The following is a 27,680-nucleotide window of genomic DNA, read 5'->3' as shown; positions in this document are numbered from 1 at the left end:
TTAATCGCGTGTACATTGTAATGTTTTCACTAGGAACGCGATTTAATACCATGTCGAAAATTTCGATCAGTTTATAATTAATTAAGTAACGTGTACCGCACCGAGGTAATTCCTAATTGGTTATTAACAGTGGCCAGAGACGCGACCATTAAGAGGATTCGGTTGTCTATCAAAGGGATTTATTACTTCAAAGTCAATGGAATTCTCCATCCCTCATGGTTCTAATTAGCACCCGTTGCGCCTGCAACTCAATTCCGTAATTGAACAATAATTCTATTGACCATCGGATATTCCAAGCCCTTGTCTAGTGAATTCGAGGGCTTTAGTGGGGCTTGAAATCGAGGAAAACTTTGTTTAATCTTGCCGCTAATAAATAAACTTCTATACTTTAACAACGTTTACGAGGACGACAAAATTGGAGACATTGAAGATATTTCATTATTGTGATGATTTTATATATTTTATTTAATTTCTAAGCTTGCACTTCGTCTTTTACAATCACTGATGAATGCAATTCTACGAAGACTTCTGTCAGAACTGAGTGTCTGTCAGATATAGAACTTTAGGCCAGTTTTCAAGTTATAGCCGGAAGAAATTTATTTTTTGGACCGTCAACGTACACACAAATGGTATCAGAGTATCATAATTAACCTTGAGTGATGCAAACACTTGAGATCCTGTTTATCGGTACAGCCCGTGCGAGAAACGCCTATAGGCGTTTGGCGAAAACAATTTACAAATACAATGTACATTTGTGTACATTTACAAAGTGTAATGATGCTCGAAAGGTATTTATAACGGATGAATGGGAGATGAGACAATCGTCTGCTGGATAATTAGTCGTATTGAAGTATTTTTAAAAGTAATTGATCTTTTGAATAGTTTATTGTAAAGTATACCTATTGCACACACAGTACAGGTGCTACACACCTTAGCAGAGAAGAGATTAAAGGAGAATCTCATCCTTTATTATGAACAAATCGTTCGTAATGGGATCTATTACGGTTGTCCTTATCCATAGTGGACGATTGGTCTTGTAGGTGAGATTTCGATACCTTGATCCTTTGACGGCCGCTATCACGTACACGTGATCTCAATTTAGCTGAAAAGACAGAGTTTCACAAGTTCATCGTGCAACGAAAAGAGAAAAACCCGATGCAATTAAAGTATTATCATCATTTATTTATTTCACTGATCATGACAAAGTAATAATCACATAAAGCTGTTAAAAGTAAAACCCCGTTATCACTAAATCGTGTATTGTATTTACAAGTATATAGTTTCACGTCGTCGTTTTATCATTCACCTTTCTTCATTTCATTCTCGACCAACGATAAATATATAATATATATTTTGTTTTCTTCTTTCCGACATGTCTGCGTCGCTCTGCCTTACAAAAATTAGGTAAGTAAAGCTAAAAACAGTTTCTATCTTTCTCGGTTCTTTGACAAAGGCGCACGTACAAACTGTCGCTCTCGCTCGTTCGCTCTTTCTCTCTCTCTCTCTCTCTCTCTCTCTCTCTCTCTCTCTCTCTCTCTCTCTCTCTCTTTCGCTCTCACAATTTCAATCTCCCCTTCCGGCGTAAGAAATGATATTATTGGTACCCAAAACCCCGTTTAATAAAATCCTTCAAATAATATACTCTAGTTAACAATAAATTATTAAATATCTATTCACAAATATATGTATAGGCTAATTATCATTTTATTACTATCCTTGTCACCGTCAAACCTAATCTCAATTCTTCGTCATCGCCATCACCATTGATTATCGTCTTCGATACTACTTTATTACACACACAACGGCCTAACGTTCGCTGTTTACACGTGTAAGTATATCGACAATAAAAAATAATCGTTTGCTCGCTGATTTTGTTCGTAAAGAAAGAGAGGGAAACGAAGATTCTAGCCGATTCAATTCTGAGCGAAGTGTTTCGTTTTATTATTTTTTTTTTTACGTGCTAGAAGACACTAAATCGTTGACATACCCGCTGACACTGATTCATCGAAGCGATTTTTTCCTTCATCCGCCGATTTTTTACATTTATTACATTTCTTTTGTTCTCTTTGGTAAATCATAATTTCCTGTGCAGTAACTGTACAAAATGTAATTTCGTTGTCAGTAATAACACGGACATACAATTTTTCCTGGAACAATCGTCCTGTAATCGCACGGACGTTTCTTGGTTTTTTCTTTTTTTTATTTTTCGTTAACGAGATGTTCCCACGACGTACAATTTACACGGACGCAAATTCGACGATAAACAATTTCACGGTGTATTATGTATTATTGTGGTTTCGCGTTTTCGTATCGAAATAACAAACACAAAAATATAAGATTAAGCCCAAATACCGCCCTGACATCCCGTGGATATACAAAACACACTCTTAATTATCTAAAAGAAACGCAATTTTTCGACGACTCGAAGGTTTAAGAAAACCGAAACAATAAGTCGGTAATGGTCGTGATGTCGATGCGACATTAAATTGCATTAAAAAAAAAAAAAACAAATGACACCGACGTTTCCGCGTTGGAAATGAATTTCGAACGCTTTTCAGGCACCTCTTTCGGTTACTCGATTAACAAATTGTCAAAGAACAACGCTCGATGAAAATCCAGAAGTCGAGTTGATGTTCAGGGAATCGCTTCAGCGCGTCAATAACAGTGAACGTCTATAAACGAATGACAGTTGCAAACTATGTATGCGGATGGACGTACGAATCGCTTGGAAACACGACGACCACGATGACAGTGACAACAATGATGACGACGACAGAAGAATTGTCCCCATTGTTCTCCAGTGTATACAGCCTCTTCGTTTTCCAAGCAGTTCGTTTCCTATTTGGGTACAAAAGATGTACGAGAATACATGGTGTTCCGGTGTGTATGTGTGTGTACACGTGTGTCTTGCTTCTGTTCCGAGATGAACGCTCAAAATGATGATGTTTTGAGGGGACCGTCCGAAGTCGAGGAACGAAAGGCAAGAGGTGAAGTATATTATGTATAATATATTAAGTAACTTTCTGGCCGTCTTAATCATCGACGAGTGCGATGCTTACTGATTGTTTGAAAAGTGGACGCGGGAAATTTCTCGGGTAACCGAACTTTCGCGAAGAACACGCCGCTTCTTCGGCATTTCCCGCCCCGTGTGCCCTGTTCAACTGCGAGAAACGATCGTTAAGTTGCAAAACGTTTCGTCTTCGAACGCTGTATATATTTATTCGCTTTTTAGATACAAATTGCATCGAATCTTCTCGAACTGGGAGAATATCTGTACGGTTATAGAAACAAGAGTGACAAGTTGGGGGTCAGGTAGTGAAACGAGTATTGATTTCGTACCTGATTTAACAAATTTGGAAAAATATTACGGGTTTGGATTGATTTACTCAAATTTGGTCCAAAACGGTCTCGCGCTTTTCTAAAGAGGACAGCTACGTGTTCAAATTTTTTACAGAAAATTCTATGCAATTATTTGCAAATTACAATTTGTGATTTTATTTTCGGAGAAAAGTCGTTCGAACTTGTTTTCAAAATTCCAACGATTTTGATCAAATTCGGTATTCGACATCGAAGATCGATATTTTTCATAAATTAATAACAATAAATTCGTTAAAACCTCTTCTCGCGTTCATTCGCGTTGCTCCTTGACCCCCGAAATAACGCGATTCATTTTCCGCAATCGAACGTAGCCCCGCAGCCGCGCAAAATGCAATCCGACTCAAACGAATCGTGTTCGACGAACACGCGTTTCGCTCAAATTTACAACGTCTCACACTCGCGAACAGATATACACATACTCTCTCTTTCTCTCTCTCTCTCTCTCTCTCTCTCTCTCTCTCTCTCTCTCTCTCTCTCTTTCTTGCGCGCGTTCGTTGCAAAGCCTATACAATTATACCAGTACCGCTATAACTCTGCTCTACGCCTCGTACCTCGTATAGAATATGACTTTCTTTTTTTCTTTTAAATCTTTATATACACCCTAGTTTATCGGCAGCTAATGTCGTTTACTAACTACGTACGCGACTGGTTCGCGCTGTTTTTGCTTTCCCCTCTCGGCTTGCCCGTGAACGCAAGCCCTCGGCACGCTCTACTCGTTCAGCACACGCAAACAGAAAATATTTAGCATGCACACTCGTACCGGACACTTCTGATGAGAGGTTGCGCGTTAATCTCGGTTACCATAGCGGACAGAGCGGGCCGCTCGACGATCGAAAGCCTCCCGTGGCGCGCGACGCGCTCGAAACGCGTTTTATCGGTCGTCCAAGGTCGTTCACGTGTGTGTTTACCGCGGCGAGCCTGACCCCCACTTATAACCCGCGCCGTCCGCCGCTCTGCTCCAATCGCAGGGAGTCTGCGCGCGCGGAGACTGGAGACGGAGTAGTGGGGGTAACCAGACGGTGCCGCTCGTCGCTGGCCTTCAGCGGCCAGTTGGAGCTCCGACTGCGCATAGGGAGGTTGTTCGAATGTGAGAATCGATGTAACGGTGATCGCGAATCGGTTTCCACGAGGGGTTCTGCTCCATTTTGTCACGAAGGTCCGCTTTATTGCTATTTACTATCCTTAGACCGGATTCGTTGAACACATTTCAAAATACGAACGTTCAACTTGAACGTATCGATCGTATCGGTCGATCGATGCAATTCGTCGCAAATTTATACCTTCGAGTGCGTACATTTGAAATTTAATTTCGAGCAAGGTTTCGCGCAAGTTCGTAAAAATTCCACGATATGAAAACGCGTTTCAGGCCGCGAACCGTATCGCGAACTTTACTTATAGGTTTAAGCTTGCTCGAAGTTTATCCCGTGAGTTGCGTGGTTACATGGAAGGCGCGTACGATTTATGAGTCGCTTCGAAACTCGTAAAGGGTAGAAAGAATGAGCGTTAGGAACTTGAAATTGTATTCGAATTTCAGCCGTTTATGCTGACGCGTTACCGCGGACTTCGCGATCGTATTTTTAGAGGAATTTCTGAATCTAACTATACCCCGTAGTTGCTCCGCATGCGTAAATAATTTTGGTTCGCACAGGCCAGGCTGTTTGAATATTTCCGTTGTCAATCGGATAAAAGTTAAACCGTTTGAAGGGACGAACATAGCGATGGAAGAAGAATTTGACTGAAAGTCAGTCTTGTAAAAATTTCAAGGCCACTGATGTTTCGTAATTAAAATAGTCTTCTTATTTTGTTTATAAAAGTACAGGTAAATGTTCGAAAAATGGATTTTTTCGTGAGATATTTCAAATCTCTTAATACGGCATACGATTTATTCGAGGAAATGCTATCACCGTTATACAATACGCATTTACTCGATCATTTGATTATGCTCTGCATTTGAAATATTTCGCGAATCACTTTTGGAACACCCACCTCGAATATTTTTATATACAGAATAGACGCTAATCAAATGAACGTCTTTCAATAAATCACACGCAACTCGTGCAGTGGTATTAATCTAACCGATGAAAATAATCGATACCGTCGTTTTTTTTCCATGATCGAATCGCGATGAACGGAGCGTCACCCTCCGTGGAACATTAACTAATATCAAACTTCTAAGCGAGTCGACGCTAATGAACAATTCCACGACTGGTCTCTATTGGTTTCCCTGACCGCTAACAATAGAAAAAAAGAACCTCGTCGCGTCGAACGGGCGCGATCGTTCGAACAAATCTCCATTGGCGTTCTCTGCCACCGAGATCATCGAGGCGCAGTGTTGTTATTCAAAAGTAGAAAACGTTAGAAAAAGCCGCGAACAGGTTCGTCTCGGTGGAGTTTGAAAAGTGGCGGGATCGACGGTTGGCGATACGGATCGATCGTGAGAGTCGTGGCTCCAACGATCGATCGTTTTCTTCTTTTTTTTCTTTTTTGGAGGACTGTATTTAATCATTGTACGTCACAAAGTCGAATCGTAACTAGCGCGCACGTTGTATCGCAATACGCGAGACCCAGACGGTCGATTAGGGGCACGAAAGCGACGGAAAAAGATTCGGGCGAACATGTACGAACTATTTGACCCTTGTGGCAAGTACTCAAAATGTTATTTGATTACCGAGTATAATTAAATTCCATCAATTCCACTTGTAGAACAGAGCAGCCAAAAAAGTCGAGAGACGTCGATACTGTATACAGACACTGTACAAAATTGAATTTCTTGCTTAGTCCTGAATATACCTTAGGTAAATATACTTTCTCGATACCTTCCCCCAAAAGAACAATTATATACAGTTCGATAGAATTAATTACATCAGCTTCCGATCGCCAAAGTATAAGAACGAGTAACTCGCAAACAGGGTCAAACAGGTCACGAACCGGTTCGTACGATCTTCGTTCGTCGTTCTACTGTCTCCGACCCGGCGAACGAACACGGGTCGCGTGTATCAAGGACACAAGCCGTGTTTCGTAGCTTCCCCGAAGAAACGGTCGGTATCGTCGATTACGCGGTCGCACGCGCGATAACGATTCGTTTCTCCGTTCTTTTCCGTGTGCCACGTTTTCGAGCTCGAACGGAAGGAGGAAGGAAAAGTAAAACACCGTTCGAACCGAACGTGTTCGCCGTAAACATCGGTAAAAAATCCGTGCGAACGGCGCGGTTTGCGCGCGCAAAAAAAAAAAAAAAAAAATAAAGGAAATTTGGGCGCAAAGCACTCGTAGAGTGAACGTTTCACGCTCTCCATCCGAGGTCCAATCTCTCGCATTCGCGCGTTCTCTATGGTATATTCTCACACATCATGCGCACTTTTTTCGCTATTTACAAAACGTGTACGCGTGGTTGTCCCCCGGACATTTATCACCCCTTCCCCCTACCCACCCACGTTTTCCCTATTACCTCGTGTACTCTCTCTTTTTTTTCTTCTTTTTACCTAAAATAATTATTTAACTGCACGAACCGCGCGTGGTTCGAGGGGAGTCCTCGCGTTGTCGTTTCTCTCGTGTCTCCGTCTCGGGTGTCGTTGGTTTCCTCCGTCGTTCCTCGATGGTTTTCTTCTAGTTACGCGGCGCCCAGACGGTAAGCTTTTTTCCTTGGAACGTTACCCCGTCCTCGAGTGGCCACTTGTAATCCCGCCCGTGCACCGTGTCGAATTCCTATATATATATTTTATTATCTCCTTTCGTTCGTTTATTATTCTGTCCGGACTGGTTTCTTTGTTCATTTTTTTTTCATTATTTATTTTTTGGTTGCTCCTCTTTCTGTTCGTTTTTTTTCTTCCGTTTTTCTCTTTTTCCTTTCCCTTTTGCAATTTATTCCCGATGTTACGGAACCGTCGCGACGTTTCTGTCGCGTGGTCGGTGCGTTGCTCCTGCGAACCGTGGAGGCTTCGATACGAATTATACAGAGGGAGCTGGCCGGTATAGGGGATTGCCTCTGATGGGTAGTACGTGGGCCTCGGAGTTGAACACCCAATCGTCGAGGTTTATGAGATCGTCGTCGCTGAACAGCAGGTAGAGGTACTGGAAAAGACCGGAGTATCGATTTCAGTAATTATTTTCCAACGTTTCGTTCATTAATTCGCTTTTATTGATACACTAATAAAAGTGTATTAATAACGTTCGCTGAAGTTGTTTCAGTCACGAAACGTTTCTCGTTACGCGAGATACTTTCGGGGGATGTTTCTGAAACGAGTGTGTTTCTACAATCTCTCGAGAGAAAATAATGGAAAAATTAATGTAAACAATTTCGATCAGCCTTCAGCGAGTGATTTTCGAGCGGAAAAATAATGTAACGATACGATGAGAAATATACAAGTTTTTATTTCGCATTTTATCCATTGCGTCGTTACTTTTGCGGCGTCGCTTTGAAGTTCCCGCCGGTCGATTTTCGAATACGTAACCGTCGATCCTCGATGTGTGAAAAAGCGGTGGGGGGACGATTACGTTTTATCGAGGGGCAAACGTGACGTTTTAACGAGGGGCTACCCCGTGGCACATTCGGTGAATCGTTCGTACCTTTAGAGTTTCAGCGAAGAAATAGCTTTGTTGAACGTCGTCCTGCGGGGGATCGATCACGTAAACGTTGTGAAGTCCAGTGAATCCTCCTGGAACGCGACAGTATTTCTCCAACGCCTGGACAGCCTCCCAGCCCCACTCGCGGTATTTCGGGTCTTTTGTCAGCCGCCACATCACGAAGTACGATTCGAACGTCTGAAAGATAAATATTTTACTCGACGGAATTTGGCGAGCGAGCTGTGTTTGACGCGAAAAAGCTACGGATTGAATATTTTAGCTTCCGTTCCCTGACTGAAAAAACATCTGGATATAACGATCGGAACGTTTCATTCTGGCCCGTTTGATCCAGGATGTTGATCTTTCTCTTTGCTTTTCGGACCGTGAAACATTTCAACGGTTCCTGAAGAGATCATTGAAAAGCATCAATGGGTTTGAACAAACGCACCGTGTACTTTTCGAATTTCGATGTTACTAATACACGAGCAAGTTTCAAACTTTTTTACGATGAGAGATGAACCGTTCTCCTTATAAGTGTTTGAAATATTTGAATTAGAATGATTCAATTTGTAAATTGAATATATATAGAGATGAACCGTTCTCCTTATTAAGTGTTTGAAATATTTGAACTAGAATGATTCAATTTGTAAATACATGTGGAGATGAACCGTCCTCCTTATTAAGTGTTTGAAATATTTGAACTAGAACGATTCAATTTGTAAACGATGGTTTAATTTGTGGAATTTGATCAATGTTAACATTTTGGTAGATCTCGCGTTTGGAAGATTTTTGGTTGATCGAAGTTTGAATATTTTTAAATAGCGAGAATCGTGTGGAAATGTGATAAAAGAGACGTGAAATAAAAAAATCAAATGAAATTGCCCAATGGACTGTTCTTTTCGTTTGTTCAATTATGTGGATTAATTGATTCTCTTGTGTATCGAAGAATGCCAAAGAAAATTGGTCCATGTTTCATAAAAATATTAAACTTACGTTACTGCGAGATACTTGGGATAATTTTATATGTTTGATCTTTTAGCAGTTGAGAAACTTACTTCCGGTCGAAGGATATAATATTTCTCGCCGTTCTTTAAGCTCTTCGCTTCATTACCCTCGATGAAGTGGAAAGCTTCCGGGCCGAGCTTCGTGAAACTTCTATCGTAGGATTCGTGGCACGTGTTGGTCAGGCCAGCAGCTATCGACATGTATCTTTCAGACATTTCGTTCTCCATGGTTTTAGCGCCTAATGCGAACATGCCACCTGGAAAGAAACAGGCATTCCTTACGATTCGAAGCTGATAAAGTAGATCGGTCCAACGAGTGCTCGTTTCACGATAAGAAATAAATTTCGTACAATTATTAAAAAGCTGTTGGAAAGTCGCGTTAAGCATGACTACTGTTGCAAAAGAATTCTCAATTAAACAAACGACGATTATGCAACAAAATTTATTTACACATCAAAAGTAGACGAGACTTGCACCACAAATGAGAAACGTGGAACGAATGCGTTAATATCGAATAAAATATTAACGCAACGAGAAATAATCGAGTAAAAAGCGAGTAAAATGAAAAAGGTATTTTTCTTTTTGAATCCTTTAAAAAAAAAAACAACTGTCCAAAATTGTGAAAACAAATTTTGGATTGCTTTCATCGATATGCATTTTATCTGGAAAATTATTTCATTTTACGATCTCTCCTTGTTCTCGTGTTTCTACAACGAGGCATTGATTCTACGCGATTGTCATGTTCTATTGAAATCTTTCTCCATGATCATTTTTTTGTATTGTGCAAACAACATTTATCAATCGTATCGATTTTTACGATTGAATACTTCTCGTCAGGGATCGTTAAACTATAAATTCATAAATTGTATCATACGGAAGGGAACATTGATTCAAACACTGACATTCACCTTTGTTTTTTTTACAAAGCTGGAAAATATAATAATCTCAAATATTCTACGTAGAATTTTCTCCTGCGTTATATTATCTTTTTTATATCATCCCCTGTATCGTTTCTTCGCGAAATTCGAGGTATTTACTCGAAAACGAAGCGATCTCGAAGACAAGAAAAGAGATTTCGCGAAAATAATGGAACGAAACGGAAACACAAGAGGATTTTCGTTAAGGGTTGCCGAGCAAGGGTCTCCTCGAAAGATTGGGATACAATTTTTAATTTTAAGAGGATTTCTTTGAAAACTCACCAGCGAAACACGCCAGATGACCCATTTTATGGTCCAGCCTGTCGTACTTTAAATCTGACACATAGAGCAGCTTGCCAGGTGACGTCTGGATCATATGTTGATCTATCGCCGCGATCGCTTCATCGTACATTTCACGGGCTTCGCGATCCTCCTTGCCCGATTGAATCCAAGCTTTCAACAGGTACTCGTAGAAGCTGTCGCCGAGTCCTCCCAACGACATGTGATCTGTATTCGACGTGGAGAACAGTTTCGTTGATCAATTTGCTAAAATACTCTTACCAAAGTCTTAAACTAAAAAATTGACACTGTAGAAAAAGAAATCTGACTTTCAAATTTCTACAATCACATCCTCGAAAAGACTATCGGTCCGAGGATATGCACGAGTGTGCGCTTTTATAGTGGATGTGCCCCAAGTTACGAATGATAAAGCGTGAGAGAACTTTTACCTTCTCATCGTTTAATAACTTTCTTACGAAAAATATTTAGTTTACTTTCTGTATTAAAAAGCTTGTCAACCTAACAATTATAGCGTTACGTACACTTCGAACACGTTTACAAACATTTGCAAACATTTGCAAACATTTACAAACATTTACAAACATTTACAAACGACTGATATAAAACGTCGAAGATATCAGATGATTTCCAACGGAACGCTTCGTATTCAAAAAATTCGAATTGCTCGTTTGCTCAAGATTAACATTAATCGTTGTATCGGTGCCCTCGAGTTTTCTTTGAACTTTCTTTAAACATTTTCGTTACTAGTTCATTCACCGACTATGAATATTTCCGCTCGTATTACCATAGACAGCCCTGTGAAACTTCAACCCGGAATAACTCTCGAACTATTAACCGTCTACGTCTAAAACCGTCGATCACCAGCATTGGGTATTTCGAGGACTATCAGTGTGCAAAAACCCGGTAAAAATTGAGCGTTACACTCGGGTATACTTGTCGGTCCCGTCGCTGTAATACCCCGTGAATATTACGACGTTGAAGTATACGCAATCAGCACGAATTTAAGTTGGAATTTAACCGAACGAAACACGGTCGAAAATGAAATTTCGCCGCTCCGGTACCTTCGCATTGGCCTTCGAGTTTCATTCGCCATGCCCCCCGAATCTAATTTCTTTCGTCCCCCTCTGCTTCGCGTCTCGATCCGTAATCGCGCCTTTCGTACAGAGATTTCGTTTCTAGTTCGTCAGCGAACACCGTGGGAAGAGGAAAACGCGAGTACTCGACGTTCCCCGTGGTGAAGGGGGACGTGACTGCTTGGATAGAGGGGGACAGGGAACAGGAAGAGTCGCGAGTAGGTAAAATTGCTCGAGTCGTTTCCTCTTTGTCTACGTTGGCTCTCAGACGAGTCGTCGGAGTAGCCCTTTTTTCGTTACGAGAACCTCGACGATATCCACGACGAATCGAGGGGGCCCCTTGTGTCTTCCTGGTTTCTGAAGAACCGTGCCGGTTAACCGAGTGGTCGACCATTTCGGTGGCCACTCATCTGGCAATATCGCCGAAAGAATATAGATCCCCCCCTCTTCGTTATCTCGGTGCTCGACGTTATTAATCGCGAGAATCCCCCCTTGCCCCCCCTTTCGTGGCAGGAAACGTGAACCGAGCTGCAACCGAGACCGAAGAGGAGTTTTTTTCAAGAAAAGTTCTCCCATCGAGGGAGAATTCGTTTAAGAAGAATTACAGGCTGGAACCTACGTTGGAAACGTACATAGACACGACAGTGACGACGAGGAAGAGTGACTTTTATTTTCAATCTCGCAAGGTTTTTTAACAAATTTATCGAGAAAAGTTCTCCCATCGAGGGGCGATTAAGAAGGATTCCAAGTTGGAACGAACGACCGTTTTCAAGAGATTATTTATTTCTAGAATCTCGGTAAAGCTTTGCTTTTCTTTTTTGTCGATATAGGGAAGAATGCTGTTGTATGTGTGTTAGATATAGGTGTGTAAGTTTACAATTATAACTAAGTGTTATTCACGAATAAAAATAAATATCTGTTACTCCTAACGTTGTGATAGAATATTCTACAGTCTGGTGAGTGTAGCTGTATATTAAGTTTCCATTTGTCAATGTACCAAGTATCACGACGTATAATTTTAAACATACTCTCCCTGTATCTTAAGAATTACAATAGAACCGAGTAGCAGTTATATATAAAAAAAAGAATCGTTTAAAATATCGATCTTGACACCATCAAACCTAAAACAGAACACCAATTACATACATACGAAAAATGGTTCCAAGTTGACCTTGGCGACAAATTATTTCAAAACCATAAAAATTCTCTCGACATCCCCTATTCCAAACAATTGCCAATACTTCTCCCCCAGATCAACGAAGATCCCCAAAAATTGACAATCAAACTCCGTTCAAACACCCTGTAACGTATCGTAAACCATTTCAAACGAGCGTCTACGTAGCCACTTGGAACATCCGGTCCCAACCGGAGTGAATTTCGTGAATTGTTTCACGATTCCCAAGATTTTGGTCGTCGATCATTTCGCGAGGTTCGTCTCACCGTTCGGTTAATTAGTTCGCCGAAGATTCGCCAACGGAGTTCGTTCGCCCGGGCCCCCGTAGCAGCGATAACTCGACGGTCTTCAATGGAACCATAAATTTCAGAGGACTCGAGGCTTGACGGTCGCCCTGGCGCGTCCGTGGCAAAGGAACGAAAAAAAAAAAAAAGAAAAAAAAAGAAAAAAAGAAAAAACAACGAAAATAAAGCCAGAAAAAAATCCAATGTGCGCGCGAGAGGAACGGAGAGGGGGCTACGCTCGGTTCCAGGAGGATGATAAATATTCGGCGGTGGGGGGGACCAGAAGGGACCAATGGGGATCGTCATACGCGCAACGGGGAAAACACGGGAGGATCACGGGAAGTCGGCTGAACAACGAGAGAAGAAGAGGATTTAGCACCCCGAGGGGATGCACCGGCATGATAAATGCGATATTCGGGATCGCGCAAAGAGATCTCGGGGACGGCGTCTCCACGGGCAGGCGACGGAAGCGCAAAAGGAAGCTGAGGAGAGGAATCGTGAAACGGGAGCAACCCGAGCACCCTTTACGTCCCACCGCCTCGGACCCCGTTCACGTTTCGCGTCGAAACTATTTCAGCGATATAATTGATGGCCGTCAGATTAAAAATCTATTTTGCACCGAAAATTCCCCGCGAGATGATTTATTAAATGAAATTACAGTAATAAAGCACCCCGGCTGCATTTACATCCGACTACGGCACCGTTCCTTTGACGTCACGCGCGTCTTGCAGCTCTCGCGCGTCAATGTTTCTCGCTCGTAATCAGCGCGTCAGTTGCTACACCTTTTTCGTTTCTTTTCGCCTCGCGACCACTCGCGTGTACTCGGCCGATTTTATCGATAACTCGTGTTCGGTGTCTTCCGTGCTAACGTTTACTCGTGGTTCTGTTCCAAGTGGGGAAAAATATCCCTCTTGCTTCGAAACCACGAAATGCGAAAATTTCAATTTTTCGAGCAAGGATCGAATATGGGTTTCGTTCTTCGCTCTCTACCGATTCGATAAGTGTGTATATTGTGTAACGACGATGCTTCGAGATTCAGTACATAGATTTTTAATACAGAGAGACTTTTAAAGCAATATCGATGTCTCTAATTTCTGGTTAAAAATGACATTGAAAAATAATAATGTTATTGTTAGGTGTGTTTCTTCAAACGTTGAGACTGTTTCCATGAGTTGTTTCATAGAATTACGAATAAAGATCTCTCGATTTATGTTAAAATATCGATTAAATACCGAGAAATAGATATTATATTTGTTTGTACGAATATAAAATAAATCATCGTTGTATCTAACGTGACGCTAGTCTCTTATGTGAATCGGTGCACTGTATGCGGGGTATGGTAGCGAACGTGTTAAAAGTAGCCCCGTGGTTTTTTTCGAATGACAGTTCCTTTCTTTCTTTTTTTTTCCCTTTTTTTATCGAGATCGAAATTTATGAAGCTGCACCAGGTGCCAAAGGATAATTAGTTTCGGGGTTCGTTTTTTCTTTTTCCACGAGCAAAGTGATTACTGTAATTGAAATCGGCGTGACCAGTTCGAGGGAAGCTGAACACGCCGCACGGCGCTCTTTGAAATTTATCGTTCTCGTTGTGTTTGTTACTTTTTCGTACGTGTGGTCGGTGTATCGAAACCGAAACGCCCGTGAACTCCGAGGAACAGAGATTGAAATGCGAGTGTCTTGGTGGAACGGTTCGCGAAACGAAACGTGGAGGTTTCGGTATGGGGCCGGGACACGCGAGAGTCGAAACTCGTTCGAAGAATTCTCGAAACGTAGTGGTAAGGTTACGTGACAATTGAATCCCGATCCAGATGCTGGAACTATCCCCGATCTTGAGTTCAGGGTGTCAGAAGCGTATGCAACGCGGAGAGACGCAATCGTAGACCGGAAAGCAGTTTTCTTTGGAGTCAACTCCCCTTGTAACTTCAACCAAGGTGTACCCTGGTCGGTCGAAACACAATTGGTCTCTTAAGATCACTTGCACCGTCAAGTATTCCTTTTACGAATTACCTTACTTCGTACTACAATTTGTAGTTTATTTTTCTACGTAGAATCTCTACTCCCTTTTTTAACGATAATTTAAGCACACTCGTGCACGTTAATTGATAAATGTTACTTAGAAGGAAAGACTCCTTTCTGGACGAAACTTTGCAGGCTCGTAGAACAGAAAAAAATAGTACATTTTCTTCAGCTGCAAATTGAATTTAAGAGACGAAATCACCTTCCAAAGTGCTACCTCATAGGTGGTAACACGGAAACGGTTAAAGATAGGAGAAAATTTGTTGAGTAAAAATTGTACGATTTTTATTATCGTTCAACTTTTATTAAAACTTTTTTCTTCTATCTGTAACCGTTTCCGAGTTAACACTTTTGGAGTTGCATTTCGAAGGGTGGTTCAACCCTTGTGTTATTTAACTTATCGTGGTTAAAATCAATGCACATTATCTTTTTCCATTCTAAAAACCTGTAAAGTTTCATCCAAGTGTTTCGTCGTTGGTGTCTGTCGTTTTTAATAATTCGTGAACAAGGTAATGACGTGCATTAAATGCATTAGGGTATTGGACGTGGTGCAAAGTGCAACAATGACTTACGTTGTCCCCATTTCCCGGTCCTCGGGTGGATATAATTCGGATAGAGGCCCTTCGGTTTCTCCAGGTTCTTCAACACCTTCCTAACGTTCTCCACTTTGCTTTTGAAGACCAGATTGCCGGTGATGTCGCTGAGGTAGGTGAATTCCAGATGCATCGTGCCAATTTCGGACAGTATGCTGCACCCGCTGCTCGCCCAGCCGTAATTCTTGCTCGCCTGGGAATAACGAGCGAAAATTTCGCCACGATTAAACGACGAAGAATTTCCGTAGGAATCGGTGCACGGACGAAGTTGAACGCGATCGAATCGAAGCGGAGCCAATTAAATGAAATAACAAAGACGGCCGACTGCGTTTACATTATGGACGATTCGCTCTCGCGGAGCGGAGCCCACTTTGCCCCACTGTTTGTAAGACAAATATTAAACCGGCGTCGTGAAATTACAGGTTACAGTCAAGATAATAATGACAATTCTCGGTTCCCGCGTGAAATTAAATTCAATTTTCTTTGTCGGCGATCGAGAAACGAGAGCCTTGAATTTTGCAAAAGGAACGAAGCACCAGTGCCCGGGGACCAAGAATAATGGCAAAACGGTCCGACAGGCTTGGAAAATACAACGTTCGAAGATGACACACGACGTATAATTTGAATTTATCACATGGTAGATCAGAAGCGATTTTTCAAGTTCTCCGTTAGGTGTCACTCGATGATCATAATTAGTTAATAATTAGCTTCGATTATTTCGCATTCACGAGTGCTATACGAGTGCGCGGTTAAATGGCACCTTGGTTACCGGTTTAATTTTTGAATTATTACCAGTGTTTATTGCACGGGTGTGTCTTTATTATTTCGTTATTATTTTCGAAACGATTTCTAGATAATATTAATACGGTGAAGTGTGGACCAAAGATCGGAACAATAAAATATGTATCGTACAAAGATCTTTCAATTGAAATATATTTTGGAAAAGTATACACAATTTAATTTTTCTTTCTCGAAGAACACCAAGCAATGAAACAAAAACGGCAAGAATATTTGTTCAAATCGTATCTCTCGGAAAGAAACGTACGAAATTTTATTTTTCTTTCTCAAAGGATTAGGTAAAGGGAAGGCAACGATATTTATTTAAATCGTATCTACCGGGACGCTTCTCATTTTCAGTTCTGGCGCGCGTCGAACAATCCGTGGTGTTTATTTTTCATAAAACTATTTTTATCCCGCGAAAAAATACAACTTTACGGGTAGGTGTTTCGGTTACGATAAAGTACAACGCGAGAGGTTTTCAATTATCCTCGGCCGAGTGGACTCCCGTCCACCCGCGACGATACGAAGTTAAGATAACAAATTTAATTTCAATGTTTATTTAACGCACCGCGGTAACGTAAGCTCATTTTAGTTGCGCGCACGTGCGCGGGGAAATAAAACGCTTCACTCAGGCGGATTTCCAAGTTTCACGAGCGGTTCTCGCGACGTTGGCACCGCACTAGAAAGCGGGGTGGGTGAAATGAACAGAGTCGTCGAAGCAGACAGTCTCGCATGGTGAACGCGCGAATCGCGTGTGGAGAACGCGCCACGAACAGAGCAGGTGTAGGTGGTGGGGATGAAACAAAGCGGTGGAGAAGTGAAATCAAACGAAAAGAGCGACTGGGAATGCTCGCTTTGAAGTCGAGGACTCGCGAAACGGTGTGGGACGGAGGGCACAGAGAGAAAGGCTGGTCGGAAGAATATCATAGAAACGAGGAACAAAGGTAAAGACAATCGGTGGAAAAGTGCGAACAGGATGACGAGGAGGTAGTCGTCTGTTAAAAAATACAAATGGCGGTACGTGTGTAGGTTGAAGAGAGAAAAAGAGGGAAACAAACGGGAGAGGTCGCGTAAAAGTATCGAAGAGGTGTCGATTAATCAAACTGGACGAGAGTAACGACAAGAAACACAGGAAGAGGGGTGGGGGGTGGGCCGGCCAGTTAAGGGTGGGATGTAAAACGGTCAAAGTGACCGGAGCACCGCCTTTCGTGGCCTCATTATTCGTCCAATTATGAATTTGCATATTAATGGCGGCTCGTCGCTTTGGCGAAGCGTGACTTGACGGAATCGTTTCAATTAAACCCGGCGAGTACAACGTCGTTCCCGTGTTTCTAATGTACGCGCAAAAACGAACCGGGGTTACCGCCTCCGCTTCCACGGAGAGAAGAATCTCTTCCTATTTTTTCACCGCCGCGGGGCACACGCGTCGCTGGTAAAAAGAGAAACGAATTTTACCGCGACATAAAAACCGACCTTTCGTTTCCTCCGCCGTGGATGTTCGCGTGATTCGAATCTTTTCGCGGTTCCCACGGGACGGATCCTCTTCTCGGGAGTGTTTTTCGAATCGTTTCGACCTACGTCGAGGATTTGTCCCGTGACGTGTTGTTTGATTATCGATGAACGATTATAAGAGACGTTAGGGATGGATGTGTGGATCCCGCGAGGGTTAACGTTCGAAAGAAGTTCTGAATTTTCAACGTCGAATGTGCAATGTGCAATGTGCAATGTGTAATATACAATGTGCAGTGTGCAATGTGCAGTGTGCAATGTGCAGTGTGCAATGTGCAGTGTGCAATGTGCAATGTGCAATATACAATGTGCAATATACAATGTGCAATATACAATGTGCAATATACAATGTGCAATGTGCAATGTGCAATATGCAATGTGCAGTATGCAATGTGCAGTATGCAATATGCAGTATGCAGTGTGCAGTATGCAATGTGCAGTATGCAATGTGCAGTATGCAATGTGCAATGTGCAATGTTCGACGTTCACAGTTGATTACGCAATGCTCAATGTTCAACGTTCAATTTTAAATGTTCCAGCGAGTTAAGAAAGATTTGTAAATCTTACTATACTATTAAAACTACATTTCCAACACGATCGATGTCCCATAAAATTATTCATTCGTTAAATAGTGCGGTATTATTCCGTTTGTGTACGAAACTCGCGGAACCCGAAGTAAATTACGTCGAAAAGGAATTACTTTCGCGAGAGTCTCGAACGAATTCGTCGGAAAATCAGGCGCCCGAATTTCCCTCGATTATTAAATCGCAATGAAAATCGTGAGACCACCGTTCTCGCTGTAAATGTTTACGCAGCGTAAATTTCGGCCCGCAATTACATCAGAAATAATTAACATTAAAACATGCCGGGCGTCGAGACCGACGCGAAACCACTAAATCCCGGACTTACCCCGGTATGGAGATTGATGAGGGAATGAGGAATTCCGGTTTCCGTCTGGAAAGCGGGCAACATCCGTTCGCCAAGCTGAGCCGCCTTATCCCGGAACATCACGTCCCCGGTGAGAGCGTAACAGGCTAGCAGACTTCCCATGAAACGAATGTTTGTCTCGAAGAGGGATATCTCAGAATTCTGAAAAAAGAATAAGAGAAAATCCTTGTATTGTTACACGTCCATCTTCGTAAAAAAATAAACGGGAGGCGCTGATTTTACAATATATAATAATTTTATTCGAATCGTTTCGAGGTATGGTATTATTTCGAGGCCTTTTATAATTTGGAATTATTCCATTTTTTTTTTTTTGGGAAAAATTACGCGCGAGTGTGGAATGTACTGTACTCGAGCTGAAAAGTTTACTTCTGGAAGGAATGTTCCTGGAAAATTGGTTCTTTTATCTCTTGATACATTTCAGAAGTATATATCAAAGTTCCACTTTGTACACGATCATAAGTTTGTGGTTATCGTTGAATTGCCTTGGCTGAAATGGTCTAGGAAAAACGGTTTAATCATCGTGGTTAGGGATTAATGATTTTTATTAAATAAAATACAAAGTGTAATCTCAAAGATCGTTTATTGTTACAAAAATTGAAAGGAGGTGGAAGTAACCTTATCGAAGTATCTCGCACATTTTCGTTCGATATATTACTCGTTGAGCCTAATGTTTATAAATCCGTGTATTTTTAAAACCCATCACGAGTGGATTTTGTATTCGATTCCTTCGTTTCTCCTGTGAAACTACAACAAAAATTACGTCGATATAATAAAATATTAGTAAGTAGATAATAAGTGGTAACGAAGATAAAATTCGTTTGGAACGGAAGTTTCAATAGTATAATTGTTTTAATATTAGACGTAATTATATTATGCTAATTGTAGCTGCCTACATAGGATGTTTGATCGTTCTATGGAGATAGAACGTTTTATTATTGTAGTTATTATCAGCTTATTAATTCGATTAAACTTTACGAAAACATTGAGGGTACATTACGATAATATGTCAGCTTTGTGGAATCCACATACCTAATGAAATATTACTAAAAGGCATTAAAAAAGAAAAGGGGAGTTGAGTTGCATGGCACACCTGAGTCCTGGTGCCCGAGACCGGTTTCATGCGCGATGTAGCTTGGATTTGTGAAGTCAGTTATTGCGAATGTCTTTTTGTACGTTCGTGTACTTTTACCATAGTTGTTGTACTAACTCACGTTGCTAACATTTCACTCGGCTACTTCTTGCAAAAAACCTCTGCGCACGTTATCGAACAAACAATTTTTTCCTTCGTCTTCCTACTTCAGCATTCACGTTCGATGTTAAAAAATACATATCTTTCATTTCCATTTATTAAAATGTCATTAACCAGAAAAGCAACTTCACGGTTCTCCATTGGTGATTTACCTCTTTATTTACAGCGATCCGTTGACGAAGAATCTAAATATTTCAATATAAATTTCCTTTTCACGATTAATTTCTGCGAAACAAATATCCACGTGAGTATAAAACACAATATTCGTTGTCAAACGTAACAGAAACTTTTCAAACGAGCTATTAAAATATTTATCGAAACTTCCTTTGCGGAAAGAATAAAATTCTGACTACGATAATTTACAAAAAAGTAACAATTATCGTAACATTGTTATACCAAGAAGTAAAGTTACTCCGATGCAAAATTTTGTAATTACAAACACTATTTCCGTTGGATGTCTAAGGTCAAAGAAGTTTGAACTAATTTCAGTTATTCGGGGGAACATTTCTAGTTTCAGAAACCCACGTGAAGTTGCAAATGCGTTAAAATTCTAGCGCAAAATTTCTTTTGAAGTTCTACTAGACACGCAAGTTGGAAGTTGCAGCAATTCGGTGTAACTTTTCTGCCGTAATTCCCTGTCAGATAAAACAGACGTTACCTCTTATTACTTCCTCCGTAGTTGCTATTTTTAGTCAGAAACAATTTATGAAGCGTATCGCGTCTCTGATGAGAAACTACGCAAAGCGTATTACGCTCGCGCAAGATCTTTGAATCTCGTTGCGTTCTGGCACGCCTTTGCGGCTACGCAGCGTCGTTAATAGCGTACTTAACGTTGAAGTATTAAGTTTAATTACAGCGCGTACTCGATAATTTGTCTTCTACCGTTTCGTTGGCAGGCGTGTATGCATCTTGCGATTACTTTCCCAGACGTTCTTCCGTTCCGAAAGAACAACCGTCTTGGATGTACATTCAGTTTCAGGTTCTTTAACTTTGGGTGATTTAACTTTTTTTTTTCTCGCGGATCTGTTTCGATGAATATAGACAGAAACGTAACGCAGAAAACGGAGTACGATCGGCGAGAATTTTCGTCGAGGGAAACGAAATAGAAACATTTCTTTCCGACATGGGAAATTAGACAGTCGCGAGGAGCAATAAGCACGAGGAGACGATAAATGCGATTAAATTTTTCGAGCGTTCGTATGTTAATTTTACCTCTGACTGTATATTTTTAGACTTCGTATAAGTACCTACCGTTTCGTCCCATTTAAAGTACGCTTCTGTAAATGTTACGTATATTTCAGAGCGCTGAAACCTCGCAAAATAGTCGAGTTAGTTTAAGCCGTATCGACTAATCGTTAGAACCGGATTAGTCAATCGACCGGATCGATCGAATCCAGGGCAATTGCAGTTAAATGGACAAACGGGAAGCTTTATAGCAGTGGCTACGTTGTAAAGGCATTGTGTTAAATAGCCTAAACCGTGTTCGCGTTTACGACGAGTTGCAATTGTAATTTGTAGTATTCCCCGCATAATTGAAACGAATTTTCCCCGGTTAACTGAAACGAAATTATCACCGCTAATGTTTCTTCTTCTTAGGTACGAGAAACGCGTCGACTCGAGGATTGAAACACATTATTAAACAATCGTTGAAAAGATAAATTTTCTTTACATCCATTGTTATATTTTCGTGAGTATATTATCAATGGATTGGCGAGGGTTTCCCGGTGAAAATGAGTCCAAACACGACCACCCCCTTCGAAGTACTTTTAATTATACGTAATTGAATGATTTCCAAAAAGAATTCGAAATTCTTCACAAATAAAAGTAGTCCGATTAAGTTCGCGTTTGGACCGATCTCCATCGGAAAAATTACACCGAATCATTGATAATACTTTCGTGAAGACGTAAAGAGAAATATAAAATTGACCTTGAATTTTATCCAGATAAAATTTTCGAACGTTTTATCAGTTACTTGTTGGATCAAAAATTAGAATTGAAATTACGAAACATACCGTAACGTGCAAATAAAAATTTAACCGTACAATCGAGCACGTAGAATTAATTTATTCGATAATAAATTCTAACAAGTTTGTTTGATCGGTTATCTTTTATTCGAATCAAATTTCACCGATCTCTGCCATATTCTGTGAGGAAACTCGACTAATATTGGAATCGAGTTTACACGATACGGAAGTGAATATACAGTTCAATCGTAATCGGGGAACGATATTAAACAAATTTCCACGATCAAAGTTATGTTTCGGCGTAAAATTTCCGCGAAAAGCGCGAGACGATCAATCCGCGCGGAAACGAGGTTTCCTCGAGCAATATTCGCGCGGACAAACGAACTCGCAGCCGCGCCACGAGTTTCCGGCTGCATTTCCCTGAGGGGGTAATGAAGAAACCGGCGCGCAATGATGGAGTTTACGAAATGGGGAAACATGCACGCTTTTTCCACGGGTTGCTGCCCGCGTTACGCCGGGCACGTTTGCAATACGTTCTGCGGGAAAAGCCGGCGCTGCGAGATGCATCTCAATTTGCAGCAAGCCGTGGTATTTACTTCGAGAGGAATTTTAAGGATCGTCAAAGAGGGAAATGTCTAGTTGGACGTCAACCGTGTCTCCCTTTTACTTTTTTACAAACTGTTTGCGACCCCAATCTCCCCTCGAGATTCTGTTACCATTTGTACCGTGAAGGGACATTTTTCACTGTTTCGAGAGAAAAAAAAAAGCAAAAAAAAAACAGAGAAACGAATTTACAGGGCGGTAAATATCGTTCGAATATCGTGCAATTTTTTAAGTATTGTATTGCACCACGAATGAATTCCTCTGTAATTTTTCTATAATGTTTTTCGTGAGACGTTACGAATAGAAAAATTCTATTGTGGAATTGTCTACTATGGTCGTGATAATATTATATAATTGTTTTTTTTTCGAGAAAAAAAAAGAGAAACAAATTTACAGGGTGTTAAATATCGTTCGAATATCGTGCAATTTTTTAAGTATCGTATTGCACCACGAATGAAGTCCTCTATAATTTTTCCATAACGTTTTTCGCGAGGCGTTACGAATAGAAAAATTCTATTGTGGAATTGTCTACTATGGTCGTGATAATATTATATAATTGTTTTTTTTTCGAGAAAAAAAAAAAGAGAAACAAATTTACAGGGTGTTAAATATCGTTCGAATATCGTGCAATTTTTTAAGTATCGTGTTGCACCACGAATGAAGTCCTCTGTAATTTTTCCATAACGTTTTTCGTGAGGCGTTACGAATAAAAAAATTCTATTATGGAATTGTCTACTATGGTCGTGATAATATTATACAATCTTAATCTGATTATCGTCGATTAATTTTTTTAACGCAAACGTGTTCGTTAGGTACCAACGTCACGATGCATCGTCTCACCGCGGAAGATGCAACGCGCAGAAATGCAACCCTCTGGGCGAGCAACGTTCCTTCCGAGGATGCGATAAACTCGCGAGATTTAAAGTTCGCGGTAACTAGTATCCCGGCTTTGTACGACGAAGTGGCAGATGGTCCGGGAGATGACGGAAATTCGGCGATTAAGTTTCCAGGGTGTTTAACGAGCTAAGATTATTATTAGTTTATAAAGTTATTCGAAACGACAGTGTCTGCAGCTCGTTTGGTTTGCTCCTGTTCCCTGTTTGGTTCCAACTTAAGACTGCTGTTCATCATTCCGACGGTCGTTAGTATTTAACAAGTTCAAATATTCTAATTTACAGAATTTTTCAATCTTCGTTTCTTTTAAATTCTTTGGTTATTGCAACAATACTGTTAGATTTGAATATTATCTCGGGTTATAATATATGAATGTAAATGCGTTGAAAACTTCTTTAAAGTGAAATTTGTAGATGTACGTAGATTGGTAGTAAATTATTTAACAACGGATGAATATATAGACGTTGAAATGGGGATATTGAAAAATTATTTAGAAATGGTACATATTGTAGACAACAGATTTTGTAACGTTCAACAGATATAGACTAAGATTCATTTCGATTGATATTATCTTTTACGTTACTATCGATCTATATATTATCTAATTTATGAAAAATTAAAAGTTTACTCCGTACGTTTCTGGAAACTAGATCAACGTTTTGCTAATTGGTTTTCTACAAACGATACAAAATATATTTACTTAAATTAACTCCAAGTATTTGATAGGATTGGGAATGGATAATTAATGCGTGTTCTATGAAATATATACATACACGATAATCAAGGATATCGTTCCGTGGATAAAAACTTGAAGAGACATACTTATGTAATTAAACGTTTCTTGTCGATGTTCTCTATAAGCGAATTACGTGTCTCTGCTTGAACTCGTTTTTAAGATTTCTGCTACAGGCTACGATCAACGGAGTATAGGTGCTAATTAGCAAGAACACAAAGATCGTAACGGCAACAGACCGAGTATTAATAATGCGTCACACTTATAACAGGTAGATCTCTGTTGTCTTCGTTTTTGAAGAGCAAAGTGCGACTAATTGACATTTATGACTTGACGGCCTGATGAAAGCTTTGAAAGCTGTTTATGGGGCTAAACGTACACAGACTCGACAGCTCACACCCATATACAGAGCTTGTCGTCTTCGCTGTTTCCATCCAAATTTAATTATATTTCCGTTTCAAAATTAAATTCAAAATACAAATTAAAAATACCTTCAACGAAGCGGTTTCGATGAAACTGGTATATTTCTGAGGTGAAATTTTGCGAAATTAAAATTTCCTTTATTGCCTATAGGATAACGGACGTGTTTTTCAAAATCAATGCTCGCAGTTGTAAAAAGAACGTGCAAAATATATTCGACCAGAAATTAGAAACTCGCTGAAAATTCGAAAGAACCGAAAAGGTCAAGAATAATTCTCGAAAAAATCAAAGTTGCCTTTAATTTTTTAAAACGATGTTACGGAAAATATCGTAACGAATGCAACGGTAACGTTTGTATACTTTATGGACCTGGTTAGGTACGGGTTAGGTTCGTGGAATAATTTGAGAAACGTCAACACCGTGTATTTTTGTGAATCGAACAATTAGGGGTGTCGAACTCCAACGCATGAGAACCACTGCATTTCTCGTGTATCGGTGCACTTTCGGGGCGTCAGAAGTGGCGTGATGGAACGAAATGTGCATACGGCGGTCATAAATAGCTGCGGTGCAATTTGCTGCATCTCGCGCAGCCATGGACCCCGACAGGAAAATTGCAAAATACGGCCGGCTCCACCTGTCGTAATCGCGGCAGTTTATCCTAATACGCGAGATACTGTAGACAGAGGTGTGGTATCAAGGAGAAAGACGTAATCGGTTTTGTAACAGGTACGGGGCTCCGCCAATGATTCCAGTGATCGAAACATTCAATTCTGTGATGTACGTGCTTTCGAACGTAATCGATGCAACCCTAACGATATTCTCGTTACTCCGCGGCTGTGAACAGTATAATTTATACGTTACACTTCGTGTAACGAAGTTGTACTTTTAATGGCAACCGTTCCTTTCAGTAAAGTACGCGCTGTAGGTTGAAAGTCCGTTCGATCGATGTCCTATATAATTTTTGCGTTTATTTGGTTACTTTGCCAACGAAATGTAGTTAAATAATAACAGAGTATCGAGTCGTACGTTTAACGAATTTAGAGCTCGAACGGTAACCGTCTTCGATACGACCGAGAACACGATTTTAATTTGCAGTCCCTTCGACCCATCGCGATGAATTAAAAGGTAATTTGTGAATTTTTCCAACACGCCCTGCAAATTAGAGCGCGAACGATGTTGATACATAAAATTTAACAAGTAAGAATTTATGTACGCGAATAATAATAGCGATTCGTATTGTTTACGTTCGATCGATAACCACCGATCTTGAGAAGCTCGGAAGTGACCTAACCTCAATATTGAGTGTCTCGAGAGGCTCTGAAGTAATCTAGTCTCAATATTGATGTCCACATCGAGTGTTTAATCGTATACTAGATATCTCGGAAACTTTAAAATAAACATACGTAGTATTCTTTAAATTGACGAAGCAGGTGATGTTCCGACTAACCTAAAAATCAGCCCCAATTAACATTTTAGATCGAGCTTGGGATATATTTTCCCACGTTTCATATTTTTCCGAAGAATCTTGGAACATTCCCAGTTCCAGTCGCTATTTCACGGTGTAATTATACAACGACGAGGGTTAAAAGTTAGCGTTCGCTACCGTATTTTACTTATCAGCGCGTTACCCCGACAGAGGGCAGCATCTCGTACGCGCGCCAATCAAAAAAAGGCGGGAGACCGAAGAAACACGTTGAAACATGAAAACGGGGTATAATGAGGCCCGCGTTCGGGCGATGATTGGAAGAAAAGCGGGGAAGGAAATGATAGGCCGTCGCCGCCGCTATCAGCTCTACAATTATTAACGACCGCTAGTTGGACGATCGTTCTCGCAGGATGTAATCACGGAACATGAAGTAACCGCGCTCCTGCCACAAAGAAACCTTCAATTAAACGCGAAAGAACAAGGGAATAATAACGTCGGGTTGCATGCCGCTGGGTCGAATGGTGGGGGCAAGGTGGCCGGTAAGTATTTATAAATTGATCGAGGTAGGAAACGTGTAAAAAAAAAATTCACGGCGAGGGTTGGTAGAGGTTCGTGTATTACCAGGCCGATACCTGGTTTATGAGGTCGTTAAGTTAAAAGGACTCGACGTCTGTCGGATGTTGCTGCACGTCGCTACGCTTCCACGCGCGGCAGGTGTGCCGGATTAACTCGTTTACTTAGGACCTAATAGCGCAACCTTCTTATTAAGTCCTGTAACTTCGTTAAAAGGAGCAGCTCTCCTTGGCGGCCTTTAACCTGATTTCTGGCCCCCTTCCGTTCCCGGTACGTTGCCATTTCAATTTTAACATTTATTGATTTTTTAGAGACCGTGTACCGTGGAAAATATCAAATTGAATACAATCGATGTGATCATTAATACCGTATTTAATTCTTAACCACGGTGGTTTATTCATTCGTAAGACAATTCCGACTACAACGATAGATATACTTATTTTGGGCAAATTATTTTTTCTTATTCATTAGTAACTACCAACAACCAAATATCCGGACACCTATTTTCCTCTCCACCTAAATGAATATTTCCCAATAACTTCACGTTGAATTGTTTCGAACGGTATTTTCAATTCTGACGGTCTCAGCGAACGCGTTATAATTTCATTGATTAATTTACTCGTTGTTCTTCCGTCCTGTTTCCTTCTTCGTCGACAGTTGCCGCTGCCTTGTAGAGAATATTTCGCGCTTTGTCTCGGTAAACTTTTAATTAAAACGTCACGATCCCTGCTGATTTGATAACAATCGAGATTTGAAACACGAATCGCTTTGAAAGTTGCCTACGAGCTTCGAGTTATTTAAAGAGCAATTTTTCAAACAAACTTCTATTTCCCGAAGGGTAGACTGACTGCCTCGATAATCGTGGAAACTCTTGGATACACGCGAACGTTCATTTGGTGATACGACCATCTCTTCTCTGGTATTTTAAACAGCTGTCAGCAACGATTATGTCCAGTCGTTCATTGGAGAAGGATCACGGGGCTTATGAGGCCAGGTAAGTTTTAACGAAGATGTAATAATTCACACCGACCCGTTGATATTTCGCTCGCATGTGCACGCGATGCGATCAGGGCTTTTGCGTTCATCAGGGGAGCGGGCGTGTTCTCGCCCAGACGCTGTTTTGCATGCGAGTCTCTTCTCCGCGTGCTATCGATTCGACTAAATTGATATATTCAATATGGCCTGGGTTAAATGATTATTTCATCGGGAAGAGGGTCAATTCTTGTAGGTCCCATTGCTTTGGAAAATCCTTTCCGGGGGATATCGTGAGAAAAAAAATAAC

At 40.8% G+C, this 27,680-nt stretch overlaps 1 protein-coding gene across 1 annotated transcript; it reads right to left on the bottom strand.

Annotated features, from left to right (window-relative positions):
* Positions 1-1,167: 1,167 nt before the first annotated feature.
* Positions 1,168-27,307, bottom strand: LOC143150684 (mannosyl-oligosaccharide alpha-1,2-mannosidase IA-like). Its single transcript, XM_076319131.1, has 7 exons — positions 27,221-27,307; positions 18,498-18,677; positions 15,279-15,492; positions 10,142-10,366; positions 8,994-9,199; positions 7,942-8,136; positions 1,168-7,446 (listed from the first exon to the last, which is right to left on the bottom strand). The coding sequence occupies exons 1-7, from the start codon at positions 27,305-27,307 to the stop codon at positions 7,324-7,326; spliced, it is 1,230 nt and encodes a 409-aa protein (XP_076175246.1). The 3' UTR covers positions 1,168-7,323.
* Positions 27,308-27,680: the final 373 nt, after the last annotated feature.

This window comes from Ptiloglossa arizonensis, chromosome 8 (assembly GCF_051014685.1).
Source record: "Ptiloglossa arizonensis isolate GNS036 chromosome 8, iyPtiAriz1_principal, whole genome shotgun sequence".
In the NCBI taxonomy this organism is placed as follows: domain Eukaryota; kingdom Metazoa; phylum Arthropoda; class Insecta; order Hymenoptera; family Colletidae; genus Ptiloglossa; species Ptiloglossa arizonensis.
This window is presented reverse-complemented; position numbering and strand designations above follow the sequence as displayed.